Source organism: Miniopterus schreibersii (assembly GCF_964146895.1).
Source record: "Miniopterus schreibersii genome assembly, chromosome: 8".
Lineage (NCBI taxonomy): Eukaryota > Metazoa > Chordata > Mammalia > Chiroptera > Miniopteridae > Miniopterus > Miniopterus schreibersii.
The window spans coordinates 34775970-34789193 of record NC_138109.1 but is presented as its reverse complement, the minus strand read 5'-3'; the positions used below and the strand labels follow the sequence as shown (position 1 = coordinate 34789193).

The 13224-nt window shown below is 41.5% G+C and overlaps 1 protein-coding gene across 1 annotated transcript in view; it reads left to right on the top strand.

The window, feature by feature from the left end:
* FYB2 (FYN binding protein 2) overlaps window positions 1–13017 on the top strand; it is a 77473-nt gene extending 64456 nt beyond the window's left edge. Inside the window, exons 14-20 of the mRNA XM_081144862.1 lie at window positions 907–935; window positions 2536–2596; window positions 5466–5552; window positions 7871–7961; window positions 10461–10617; window positions 10712–10745; window positions 11065–13017. Of these exons, the coding sequence (XP_081000988.1) occupies window positions 907–935; window positions 2536–2596; window positions 5466–5552; window positions 7871–7961; window positions 10461–10617; window positions 10712–10745; window positions 11065–11086 (481 nt within the window). The 3' untranslated portion in view covers window positions 11087–13017. The remainder of the gene's footprint in view (window positions 1–906; window positions 936–2535; window positions 2597–5465; window positions 5553–7870; window positions 7962–10460; window positions 10618–10711; window positions 10746–11064) is intronic.
* The last annotated feature ends 207 nt before the right edge of the window (window positions 13018–13224 follow it).

Sequence of the window (13224 nt, the reverse complement as noted above, 5' to 3'; positions counted from 1 at the left end):
GTCTAGTCTGGTCCTACAGACACGCCAGCAGGGGCCCCTGATCATCAGGTGTGTCCCGGCACGTTCGCTTAGGAATGCTTATCCCATGCAGAAGTAACTCGGTAAGGCAGGCACCAGATTCATTTTAGAAATGAAGAAACTGAGACTTGCATAAAGGTGAGCTGATTTTCCCAAAAGTGCTGTTCCTTTGGACATTCCTTCATTATGTTTTTTTCACAAAGTTACATTAATTTACTTTTGGTCTCCCTCACTAAATCCTAACCTACTTCAGGACAGAAACTGTGTCTAATTAGGCTATATAGCCAGCACATGGGCCTGGCCCATGGTGAGTGTCTCCAAAATCCCTGTAGGGCTGAACTTAAAAAAACTGCTTAAAATACATGGATATTTTTTCTACTATATCATACTTCCTTCCATGGGATCTTAACTGTGAGATTTAAGGCGAGCCAAACAATCTATCTGAGCCAAATGTCTTCGCTCTCCCACCTAGCAATTTGCCATCTTCCAGTTCTACCTGGCCTGGAATCCTCCCCTCTCCCTTTGGCTTGTGCATATTCCTAGGCAGGGCCCAGTGTGTGCAGAGGGTTGTTCACTCTCACCATGCTTATAACAGTGTGTGCATCTGACTGACATCTTCGAAGGTGAGGAGGCAGAAAGAGAATCCCGTGGATGGAGAACAGCAGGGCTGTGGGACGGCCTGAGGTTGTCTGGTTAGGAAAGGAGCTATACGTGGTCACTTGGGATAAATAAGCTCATTTCAAAAGGGGGCAGGGGGCAGAACACAGATACAGGAAAAGTAAGCTCCCCATCTTTGGCCAGAAGCATCTGTCTCAAGAAAGCTAGTCATCGCTCTGCTACTCTGGACGTGGCTTTCTTCCCTAACCCATTTGTGTCTTTTGTCAACAGCGCATTTTCCATTTCGCTGCCTAATTTAGGTAAGTGACATTTGCTTATTACTGACACAAACCACTCAGCATTGGCGCAGTCGGGGGCAGGGAAAGAGAAGTAGCATCCTGCCTGCATTCCACATTTAATGAAAAATTGATACGTCCAAATCAAAGAGCAAATTTTACACATCAATAGTCTTGACTTTGGGGAAGATGAGTGACATTTCTCCAGTGCCTACTATATCCCAGGGCTCTTAATATCCCAGAAAAAAAATATTTTCATCCCTTGTAGGGAGGATCCAGGACCCACCTCCCTACTTAGTGATCTGGGGTTTGTACTCGAGTCTCTCTGAATCATACCACACAGCCTCCTGAAGGGGTCGATAGCCCATCACCCTACTTAAGATGTAATGAGTTGCGCATGATCGAGTTGTAGTGCACACAAACTGAATCAAGGATGGGTCATTGCAGTAGTGTTTGCTTTGCCATAAAAGCAATAGTACACAAATTAGTACAGTGCCTGACGCATAGTGTGCTCTCAACATGTGTTCAGTAAGTTGAATCTGTCAATAAAAGAGGGCCGTGTCTTTTGTTGTTTGTTGGTTTTTGTGGGCTCCAGTCATCTTAGCTGCTTTCATTTCACTCTGACTTGGCAATTCCACTATATATTATATTCCATAAATATGAGTTTGCTGAACAAAATAATAAGATTATATAAACCTGGTAAAACTACAGGTCTCCCAAAATATCCTTGGTCTATGTTAAAAAAAAAAAAAGCCAACTTAAAATAGGCATGCATTGCACCCCATCCAAATTTATGACTAATTGAATATGAATTATGAGTAATTATGCCAGAAGGTCTGAAACTCGTTTAGGTGGTGAATCACTGGAACATTATGGATTTCTGTGTAGAGCACTGAGGAATGTGAATACCCCAAAATAAACATGTCTAATTATGACTATGTACTAAGTGAGATTCAATTTTATGCAAAATTATTAGAGCAGTTGCCAGTGGTTTAAAATAAAAATTATAGGGGGAAAATCAACATTAATATTCTATTAAACTGGTTCTCTTTCCAAGTTAAGAAAAAGCTTCTCACTATTCTAGCAGCATAATGTTTTTTATTTTATTTTGTTGATTCCAGAGAGGGAGGAAGGGGGAAAGAGAGAGAGAGAGAGAGAGAGAGAGAGAGAGAGAGAGAGAGAGGGAAACATTGATGTGAGAGAGATACATGGATTGATTGCCTCCCATATTCACCTTGACCTAGAGTGAACCCACAACTTTCCAGTGCACGGGACAACACTCCAACCAACTGAGCCACATTGGCCAGGGCACAGAATAACATCTTTGTCCAGGTCTGAGATGACAGAAACCTAGCCTGATCATTTCAGCAACTCATATTTCTGGAAATCAAATTAATACACATTAGGACATCTGTTTTTTTAATGCCTCAATTGAATTTCTTCCCAAATTAGAACCTATTCATTCTTTGATCCTTTCAGCCTATCTGTATCCTATGATCAGATTTTGATAAAACAGGCTTGGGTGTGTACCTGGGTAATTAGGTAATTGTGTGCAATTTGAGAAGCCAGGGATTGTATAATCCATACTTATTAATGGGCTATTGCGATCCTATCTTGTCTCTAGAACTTAGGTCTCAGGAAATTATCATCCACGATGATGTGACCATAAATGAAAAAGAGTCAAAGTAAGTCAATTTACCTTTTGTTCACCCATAATTTAGCCCATTTACTGGTGTTTTGTTAAGTATGGTCAGAGGGCCATCTTCGGATCCTGGATGCTGGATGAAAAGCCAAATTGTTACATCCCCCCACTAAGAAGGGAAACAATAAATAACACAGGTGATCTAACAGTGGAATGTGATTCAAAAGTCACTGGAGCTTTAGAATCTGTTTCTTATTTTTGTATCTAAAGACTCAAAACTTATTTCAGTGCAACAAGCACTTATTTAATAATCTCCTGCAGACAAGGCAACATGGAAGATAGCAGCACTATCTGACAAAACTTTTGTGCCCAAAGACTAAATAGCTATAATCTATCAAAAAAAATAAAGCATCCCAAAACTTGACTGCCCCTCTCCAGCTGCTTGTCTGTCCTTTCCCTCTGAACTAAATGGCTGAAAATAATGTCTCCTCTGCTCAGCTTTCCAAGCTCGGTGCAACTGAATTTCTGTTCCATTTACACCAGTGAGCTTATTTTTGGTAAGGTAACATTTTCATGCGGATAGGTAACATTTTGACAGGTTGAGGCCAACTGTGTAAATAAGAAGCAAGTGTTCTGGCAAGTTTATTGCTTCTGATGAACAGTATTTGAATTTATCAATTTATTCCTTATGAGTGTTGCTTTATCTTTTAAAGAACTCTTTATCCCAAGATCATATGATGTTCCCCATATTTTCTAAAACTGTTAGTTTTGACTTTACACTTAAACAGTAGATCTGTCTGGAATGGATTTTTGTATTTATAGGGAAGTAGAGCTCTAATTACATTTTCTTCCATCTGAATAAATGCCCTGGCATGATCGAGTGGTCCCTATTTTCCCACTGGTCTACACCTTTGTCATACCAATCGTCCAATATCTGAAGATCTGTTTCCATGCTCTGTTTCCATTGCAGTGTCATTTCTACTTAAGTGCATTGTGGTCTCAGAAAGTAGCTGATATCAGTACTTTGACGTGTTCTGAGACATGATTTATGCCTAGTATATAGTCAGTTTTTATAAATGTTCCATGTGCGCTTTAGAAATATATGACTTCTCTCATTCTTTATTCTTATTTTTTTGATACAAGGATCAATTTATGTCCTTTAAATCAAGTATCCATTAATTCTCTTATTAAAAATCTTCCATAGATTCATGACTTTTTAGATATTGGATCCATCAACAATTGAAAGAAATCGGTTGAAATCTCACAGAAAGATGGCAGATTTGTCAGTTTCTTCCGAAAATTCTATCATTTGTTGCCTTTATATGCCCTATTTTATTAGTTGCATACAAAACTTGAAATATGTTCTAGTGAATTGTTTCATTATATTGTAGCCATCTCTATCCTTAATACTATTAACAAAAATATTGACATCGCTCTTACTGTGGTTAGTCACTGTTTCATATTTTAATAGGCATTAACTTGTTCAATCTTGGAAAATGTTTAGAAGGAAACTCAGATGTCCTTGAAAAGTCAGATTATGCTTAATTTGTCTCTCTTCTACTTCTGCCTCCAGTTGTTTAAATACTCAGGATATATTGCTTTATAATCAGTCAAGAAAATAAGCTTTTAAGTAGGCATTTGCCTCGCCCCTTCCCGGCCCTCCCAGCTGCGGCTCCTTCGGAACCATGCCCACGTTCTCACTGCGCACTCGCTGTGTGCCTAGCATAGTGCCCAGCTCACCGGGCACCGTGGAATACATGGTTGGATCCCATCTTCTGGGAACCGAAAGTGGAGAGATGAAATGAGTGACCACTGGACAGTTAGAAAAGCAATAATTGCTGAGCTCCATGTTATAGACTTCAAAGGCAACAGATGTTGAGAAGAGAGAGGGATTGGAGATCCCTTGACAAGTCCTGGAAGGCTTCTTGAAAGGCTGCTCTAAGCTGCATCTTCCATGCTGGTCAAATGCTGAGTCCTTGACTTGCTGTTGGACAACTGTGACCATGACCTGAAGGGAAAGGTGACACATGTCCCTGAAAATCTCAAAAATTACTGTGAAGTAATATCCTGTGGTTCCAACTCACCCAGTGAAGGGTCATTTAAGGGTTGAGATATGCAGACACCAGAGGCATACAGACGGTGGATGGAGTAGGGTCCTGTTTAGCTCGTATCAAAGATGGACGTATTGATAACTTTATCATACCAGAAAGAAACAAACAACATATCGAAGCAGCAGGTATGCCATAGACTTGAGTCAAAGGCACCTGGGTTCAAAGCCACTATTTCTGTGACCATGATAGTCCTCTGATCAGCTCTTTCCTTCTTTGTAAAACTTTACGAATGACTACCTTAAAGGATGCTCACCGTGAAAAATCAGTTAACATATGTAAAAGCATAAGAATTGTCACATAGGTGCTCAGAAAGTATTAGTTCTTTCTATAATACCCTCTCCCTCCCCGAATCCTTTCCTACTAATGCTAAGCACTAGCTGGATTAGTTTTGTCTCATCGTAGAGGTTAATATTATTACTCCTGTTTTAGAGGCAAAGAAACAGGCTCAGAAAGGAGAGAAAGTCCGATTACAAGCAGGTTGATCTCTTGCTGCTGGTTTCAAATGTGTGTTGGTACAGATCAGGGGTCGGCAATCTACCGTCTGTGGGCTAAATATAGCCGGCCACCTGTTTTTGTAAATACGGTCACAAGTGGCCAAGTTAAGTGGTTACCATGGAGACATTATGCCTTGCAAAGCCTAAAATATTTACTCTCTGGCCTTGCCATAGAATCAAAATATACTTCTAGATGACTTTTAAATATTTTTGTAAAACATAATTAATTGCCCAGAAGGTACTGATGGTTCCATAACTGTTTTGGTTCAATCTTAATTTACTTGCTCAAAAACATTTTTCTCCCCAGAGATGAAGATAAAGTAAAAACTTGGAAGCCCAGGTTTTTTAAAGCAAAGAGGGAAACGGAGAAGAGAGGTGCTGGAGGATCAGAAAGGCGAGTACGCAGGTGCCCCGCAGGACAGCTTACCTGCTGCCGCCCACCCTGAGCACTGTGCGAACAGGCCAGTCGGCGCCCTGACCTCCAGGTTCTCCAGCTACAGAATGAGAGTTACACACCTGGGGTACAGCACCGCTGAGGGGATTCGAGGGGACACGGGATGAAAGCGGAAAGAGCCACACACGTTTGCCTTGGGCACCTTCATCCCTGCCGGGGATGCAAGAAGGGCTGCAAGCCAGCCCTTGCCAAGCAACGAAAGCCTCCCAGTCCTTTCAGGCTGAAAGCACTGTCCCCCTATAAGACACACCTTAAAGAATATGCCAGTTTGGACGTAAACGAAACTAGGTATCATATAATAAGACTGATTTCCCTACAATACAATTCTGGTTATGTCTACATTCGTGTTAGAATTACCAAGGAATGTTTTATCAACTCAAAATCTAACCTTCACCCATGTGATTCAAGTTCCCAGTTGGCTGCGGGGGGGGGGGGGAGGGGGGTGTTGTTTTTTTACTGTCTCAGGTGGTTCCTTGGTGCTCAGTGCCCCAGTCTTCACCTCAGTAACTAGGGGATGGGGCAGATCTGAGGTCCACTGTGTAACCACTGACTCTGGGAAGTCCTTGCGTGAAGAGTCATTAAGCTGGGAGCACGGTGTGGTCTGTCTGCTTGGGGAAGCCTGTCTAGAAAAGTCCTACAGGGACACCCCAAAAGAAACACCACATTTCAACTCAGAGGATGGCGTTCAGTGACCCTTCCCTTAAGTTTATTTTCTTTGGGTTTAGACTTGATGTAATTTATTTTTCTCAAGCTGGAAAGATGTATTCACAGACTAGAAGCACTTTCCTCCTCAGGCTTCCTACCTTTGCGTAGCACAGCAAGACAGAATTCACAGAGAGGAAAGAGAATTTGTCACTGCCTACCCCCCGCCCCCTAGAAAAAGCTTCTTAGTATTTTAATGACTACGCATAAGTCATTGTAGGAGACAATTTTCTAGTGCTTTTTTAATTCTCACAACAAACTGACATAATAGTTTACGTTTATTCTCAACTGAGTAAGTTTGAAACTGTAAATGTAAAGATGCAGTGCGCTGAGGCTCCTGTAGCTGGAGGCACCATTTCCATGTGCCCTGGAATCCTTTTCTGAATACTTTCTACCATAACCTATTGTACCAATAAGAAACGCCTTCGGTATTGGTACAGTCCTTTCATTATCCCTTGATCAGTGTAAGATGACATGTTTCCAGAGAAGCTGGGGAAGGACCTGACAGGCATGAAGTCATGGGCACGCCAGCCGACCTTGTCAGATGTTCCACGCAGACTCCACGCGGCCGGGGAAGGGCAGCCGGAGGGGTGGACTGTGGCCAGATTCGAAAACGCCCCGTGTACCACGGACTGTGACTTCATCTTTTAGGCAGTAGAGAGAGATTCAAAGGTTTTAAGCAAGAGAGTGACATGGTCAATTAAATTTTAGAAAGATGACTGGAGGCAGGTACGCAGGTGGATTTGCAGAAGGAAGACAAGAGGAAGGTGGTATTTCAGGTGAGAAGCGGCCATCGCCTGAAACACGGCAGTGGCTGACCTTGGACTGAATGAGACAGATACAGGTGGTGCTTCTGAAGGACACTGACAGGACGCGTTTGACCGTTTCCCTCTCTCAGTGCATAAAACACTAAAATGCAGCCCCAGCTCCCACGTGAGGAGCTGCAGGGGGAGGGAAGTAAGAGCACAGTCGGCCTCGGCCGTAGGATTATCCACTTTGATGCCTGGAAACTGTTGCACACACTTTGGGGCATCTTCCTTTATTTTCTTAATTCTATCATCTCCGTGACCAGACTGGACAGTTCTTTGATTTTGATGCACAGAGATTTTTGATTCCCCAATTAGGTTTGAAAACTCGGAAAACCACAAAATGTAAGCCGTTTGCTCACTCTTACTGGTTTCCATTAAATAATCTGAGGGCGAGTGGGACAGTTTCTAACTTTCCTTAAGTTTCTTCTTTCTTAAGTTAATTACACTTGTAACTCTGATTCCGAGAAGTTTCTTGTTTAACATAGATTGTTTAACCAGTTAGATGTTATTCCATGCTATCTTGCTGTCAAAAAAATGGTTAATTGTCGGGGGAAAGAACTCTCGCTCTGTTCAGTTGTTTTGACAGCCTGCTCTGGTCAAAATGCATGCGAGTGTAATAAAATGTATATAAAATTATGCACACACAGAACTATACCTACATTGATCCTAAGATAGGATGACTTTGTAGATTTGGAAACAAGAGTTTTATGATAGTACATTCAACCCTACCTGCATTTTTCTTAACAGTCTATCACCTAGAAATTTCTTCAGAACCAAGAAACAAAACATAGAAAAGAAGAGAATGGAAAGAGAAAAGCTTTTTAGAGAAAGATTTGAGGTACGTTCTCTGAAGGTGAAAATCAACAATATTAAAAGCTAGATACTTCTGTTTTTAAAGAAAGTGTATTGCCCCTCTTCCCCTCTGGGACTAAGACATGATTTTTGACTACAAAGCTGGTATTTTTATATTTCCCTGATGCATTTCCGTAGCATCATGCCTGGTATGTGCTATTTCCTCTGCCTGGAGAGACTCCTAAGCTGCTCGGTTCAGCCGTCACGCGCTCCTCCCCAGCTCCTCCAGGCAGTCACCCTCCAGCACTCGCGGAACAAGCCTGCTACACATCCGCCCGTTAGAACGCGGATCCACACGCCCCCGGGAGCTAAAACCCCTGAGTCCCTTTTGAAGGAGAGACCTTGTCTCCCTCAAATTTGCTCCCCAGCTCCCAACATAAAACTGGTCACCTACCGCTCAGTGAACAGATGAGTCACCAAACACATACACACAGTCAACAAGTGGATGGAGCCTCTGAAGCTCCCTGACTGACCCGTCACCGTGTCACTGACTCTGTGGAGCGTTTTCCCGTAATTCCAACTAAACCGAACGACCCTCCCTCCTGATTTTACATACTGTCAAAATGAGGATTTATTCACGTAAGGGACATGTTGAACACCTCCCACGTGCCAGACATTGGACTGAGTGTGCACCCTGCTCAGAAAATGTGGCCAAGTTACGTCTCTGCCTAAAATCTTTCAAAAGTTCCCCATTTCCAAATGGATAAAGTTTAGGCTTCTTAACATGGCATATACAGCACGTCAGGTCATAAAGACATACGAGTTTGCAGCAGAAAATTTTATAGTATTAAACCGTGGTATGAAATTAGCTACTGAAACTGTGATGTTATCTGACTAGTTGAAAAACTAGTGTAACCATTTCTTGGTGAAAAGACTGGACGTTCCATCCAGTGCTTTTCTCCCCACTGCGTCTGACTCTCTCGTACAGGACAGAAATCCCATCCCCCATTCCTCCTTATTGCCAACGGCGGGTTTCCTTGATATCCCCCTAGAAAAAGTATGTCCTTTCAGTAACTTCCATTCAGCTCAAATCACAAAAGACTGGGTACATTGGTGCCAGGTATTAAAGGTACAAGGACGGATAACACTGTCTTCCACTCTCATTCCATAGAACAAAATGATTATTATAATGCTGCAACAGCAGGACACACAAAGTGCAATTAAAATGGTAAATGATACAGAGCAGTCGTGAAAGTCTACGTGCAAGGTGGTTAAGAGGGAGAAAAGGGTATTCTAGGCAGAGAGGACAGCGGAGCAATGGCAGGGACACACGAACGGTAAGTGGTATGTTGGGATCATCATATAGCTTGATGTGGCGTCAATAAAAGGCACAGAAATGGGGACATGAGAAGGACAATACACATAGGGCCTTGACTGTCAAGCTGAGAAGTATGGATCTTACCTGGAAGGCAATGAAGAGTTTTTTAGAACCATAAAAAGGAAGCTGACCTAACCTGATTGCACTCTAGGAATTCACTGTGTATACCCAGCGAACAATGGCCTAGGAAGGGTAAGAGCTCAGTTAGGAAGCTATCCCTTTGTAAGACAAGTCGATCTTGTGGCTCAGATCCCACTTGGTATGGGGTGATCTTATAATTCATCATCCAAATTCAGGAGACCTCTGAGAATGAAGGAGGCATAGCTAGTCATAAATAATAAGTATTTGTAAATAAAGACCGTCCTGAGCAAAGGGAGATATTCGGCCACCCACATTTGGTGGAGTAGACACTTGTAAATATAAGCTATAATCCAGAACTTTTTTTTTTCCAGTCAAGGGATCTCAATACATTAGAAGGTGATGTACCTGTACATGTATAGGCCAGCTAGTTTAAAACACTGGGGAAAAACAAAACCCTGAGGTCAGATATTGAATTGCTTATCTTTTTTTTCTTTCACAAATGCCTGTCTTTGACCACAAAAGGAGAGTGAGAATTGCCCTACACCCATTCCTGCCACTTTAAAAGGTGTGCTATAGCTATATATAGGAACAGAAAAGCCTCCCAGGGAGGAAGGTGGAGAGAGGGTGCCATCTAGAAACGATAGGTGTGCAAGAACATTGTAAACTCTAAGAGGGCCCCCCCACCACACACCTTTTTTAACTTCTCCTTTCCTGGGTTAGGTGGTAGCTTTGTTACTGGAACAGTTAACATACTATTCACAGTCCTTGATGCACACCCAGGCCCCAGCCTCTCATTCACCAGAACTCATTCTAGTACAATTAGGTAATGGATGTGCAAACACTTTGCAAACACGATCACACCGAGCAAATAGAAGGCAGTGGTGTCTTACCATTACCCCCTTAAATAACTTTCCTTCCACTGACTGTCTGGCCATTATTTTCTCTCCCCTTAGGTATTATTTAACGAATTAACATCTAGCATCTTGAGTTTATTTTGAGGTTACTCGTGTATGTCTTCCGTTAATTTTATTATAATGAAAAGAAAATCGGCACAAGCGCGGTCTGATCAGTGAGTTCTCGTTCCAGTATGACAAAGAGATTACTGTCATCAACACGGCCGTGGCGTGTTCCAGGAATTCGAGAAACGGAATCTTTGATCTGCCAATAGCCCCCGGAGAAGAGCTGGACGTCATTGATGTCACTGAAGGAAACCTAGTGATATGTCGCAATTCTAAAGGCAAATGTAAGTTATTGGCTTACGGCCCCCCAAATTTCACTGTTTTAAAAAAATCTCAAAGCATTACCTCTATAACTTGCAGTGATTTTTGTTTCTATAGATGGATATGTGCTAATTGAACATCTAAATTTCAAGTAAGTGGTTTGACTTTGTATTTCAAATCATGAATTCTAAATACTTAACACAGCGTTGTGTAAATTATTAGTCTCAAGGAAATACTACTGAGTTTATTTAAATTCAGGAAAAAAGCTGATGCCCTATTCTATAAGGATTACTTTGGAGGATACTTTATTATTGTCTCCGGAGTACGTTACCAGGCTTCTCTATAGAGCATATTTATAAACATTTTAAAGGCGCATACAAACATTAAACTGGATAAGAAATTCCCCAGAAATCTCCTGCTCACTACTCCGCTGGGCTACATCCCAAAATGTATTTTTATTTTTTTCTCAGGCCTCAAGGTTGGTCGTCTTAGGAATATCCACACCAAGTGTGTGGATTGGATGCACACGTGAGAACTGGCTCGGAGATATTAGTCCTGCTCCCATCAGTTTACATGTCAAAATGAGATGGTGGAATCTGTGGAAACTTCCTTAGGAACTCAGACGAGAGAACAAACAAATCCTCCACATTCCGGTGGTTTTACTTCCAGAAGGTTATCTTTTCATTCTGTTTCACTGCTCGCTCAGAGGCTGAGGAAGCCCGTGTTAGCATTTCAGCACTTACTCAATGAGCCGCATCCAAAGCTGGGAATTATGCCTCTGGCACTGCCTCGTCAGCTGTGCAGATGGTTAGCATGCTTCCAATATTAGTACACAAGTGTTCATAAATTCCAAAAGATGCTACACATTTCAATTGGGTGTAATTTAATTCTGGGGGGGGGAAATAGTGTGACCAAGGTCTTTTAAATACTCAAAGTATAATCTTGAGATAATTACAGCTCAGTCTTTTAAAAAGTCAAGGTGTAAGTGTTCTGCTTTATCACAAAACCAGAATCAGACTCTCAAAATTGGTTTCTTTTGGGAATAGTATACTGAAAAGTAACTTATTTATAAATTCACCCAGCATCACTTAAGTAATATCTCTCTCTATATATATACATGCTGTATTGGTTTAAAATATTCTGTTATCCAAAATAAATAATACTTACTATTTTGTGTCTGCCTGAGCACCTACTCAAATAATGGAATTCATATATATTTTATTTATATGAAACTAAAGAAAAATAAGCTGAGCTGTTAATAACATTTTTTACTTGAAATGATGTACCTGCCCATGAAGCAGGGTGATTCTGGCCTTCCAGAGTGTGAATTTACTCCATGGCCTCATCTTTTATAGTATGAGGTTATTCCTGAAGCTTCTAGATTCTTTTAGCACTTGCCAATAAAGGCCAAGCTTATTCTAGAAGACAAGAGTCAAAGTATTACAAAGTTTAGAGAGGGAAATAGATATGGATGAAATGGCTTGAAGAGTAGGAGAGGTTTTACAGATAAGGTGACACTGAAGCTTGGTCTTTAACCACGTGTATATTCGCTGGAAAAGGCAGAGATAGAAAATCCATGGTGACTAGGAAGAAATTGAAGGGGGTGAGCTGGGGCTAGAACGTGACAGTTCTTACTCAAAGGTCTTAGCAGGAAGGCGACGCCAGGTGTTCAGAGAGGAAAGAAAAAACAATCGGCAGTATGGGTGATATGTTAGAGAAAGGAGAGACTAGTTGTTTTTGCAGTATTCTAGGCAAAAGAGCATTCGACCGTAAGGCAGCAGCAATAAAAAGGTGTAGGATAGGCGCCCATTAGAGAGATTACAAAGGTAAGGAAATACAGTGTCTTGGTGACTGATTAGAGGTGAGAGGAAGAACTGGGGAATGACTCCGAGATTTCTTTTTGGGGAGCTGAGATTAAGGATGGTACCAAAATTGGGACTATATTTCTTCTTGGATCCCCTGAATTAAATGTACCTATTCAGTGAGAGGCGGGCACCTGCAGCCCTCTCCCACACCCCAGGCAGACCTGCTACAGGGAGCATTGCTGTAGATGAGCAGGAGATGTGCGGCCCGGAGGCCGGGAGGTAAGGGAAAGAGAGGACGGGGCTGTGTAGAGCAGAGGCCTTTCATGCAATAATCCCACAAAAAAGGGAATCATAAACCATGCATTACTTTTGCTACCTGACCAAAACATGAAGTGTTTATACCCTGTAGCAGCAATGGGACTAAATTTCAGCTGAGATGGGTTCGTCCCATACAGGTTCCATCTAATCGCATGACCTCTTGTTCTGATTCCATGACTCAGCTCCAAGTCTCAAACTTCTCATCAGCAAAATGGGTATTAACACCCTGTCTATTTCACAGGGTTGTTGTCAGGCTGCGATGTAATAATATAAATAAAAGTGTCCTAAGATCCTTAATACACAATACTGTATAAGTGTTGTTATTTTAGTACTTGGCCTTTTCTGAAGTTGGAAGACACTGAAAACAAAAATATGTTTTGAAATTCAAATCTTAAGACTAGAAAAAAATGGTTGGGATGTAGCAATTTTACATAGATATATTTAATAGGATTTAAAAACTGAACATTTTTCTATTTTTAAAGTATAAACCATTTGATTTAATATAAA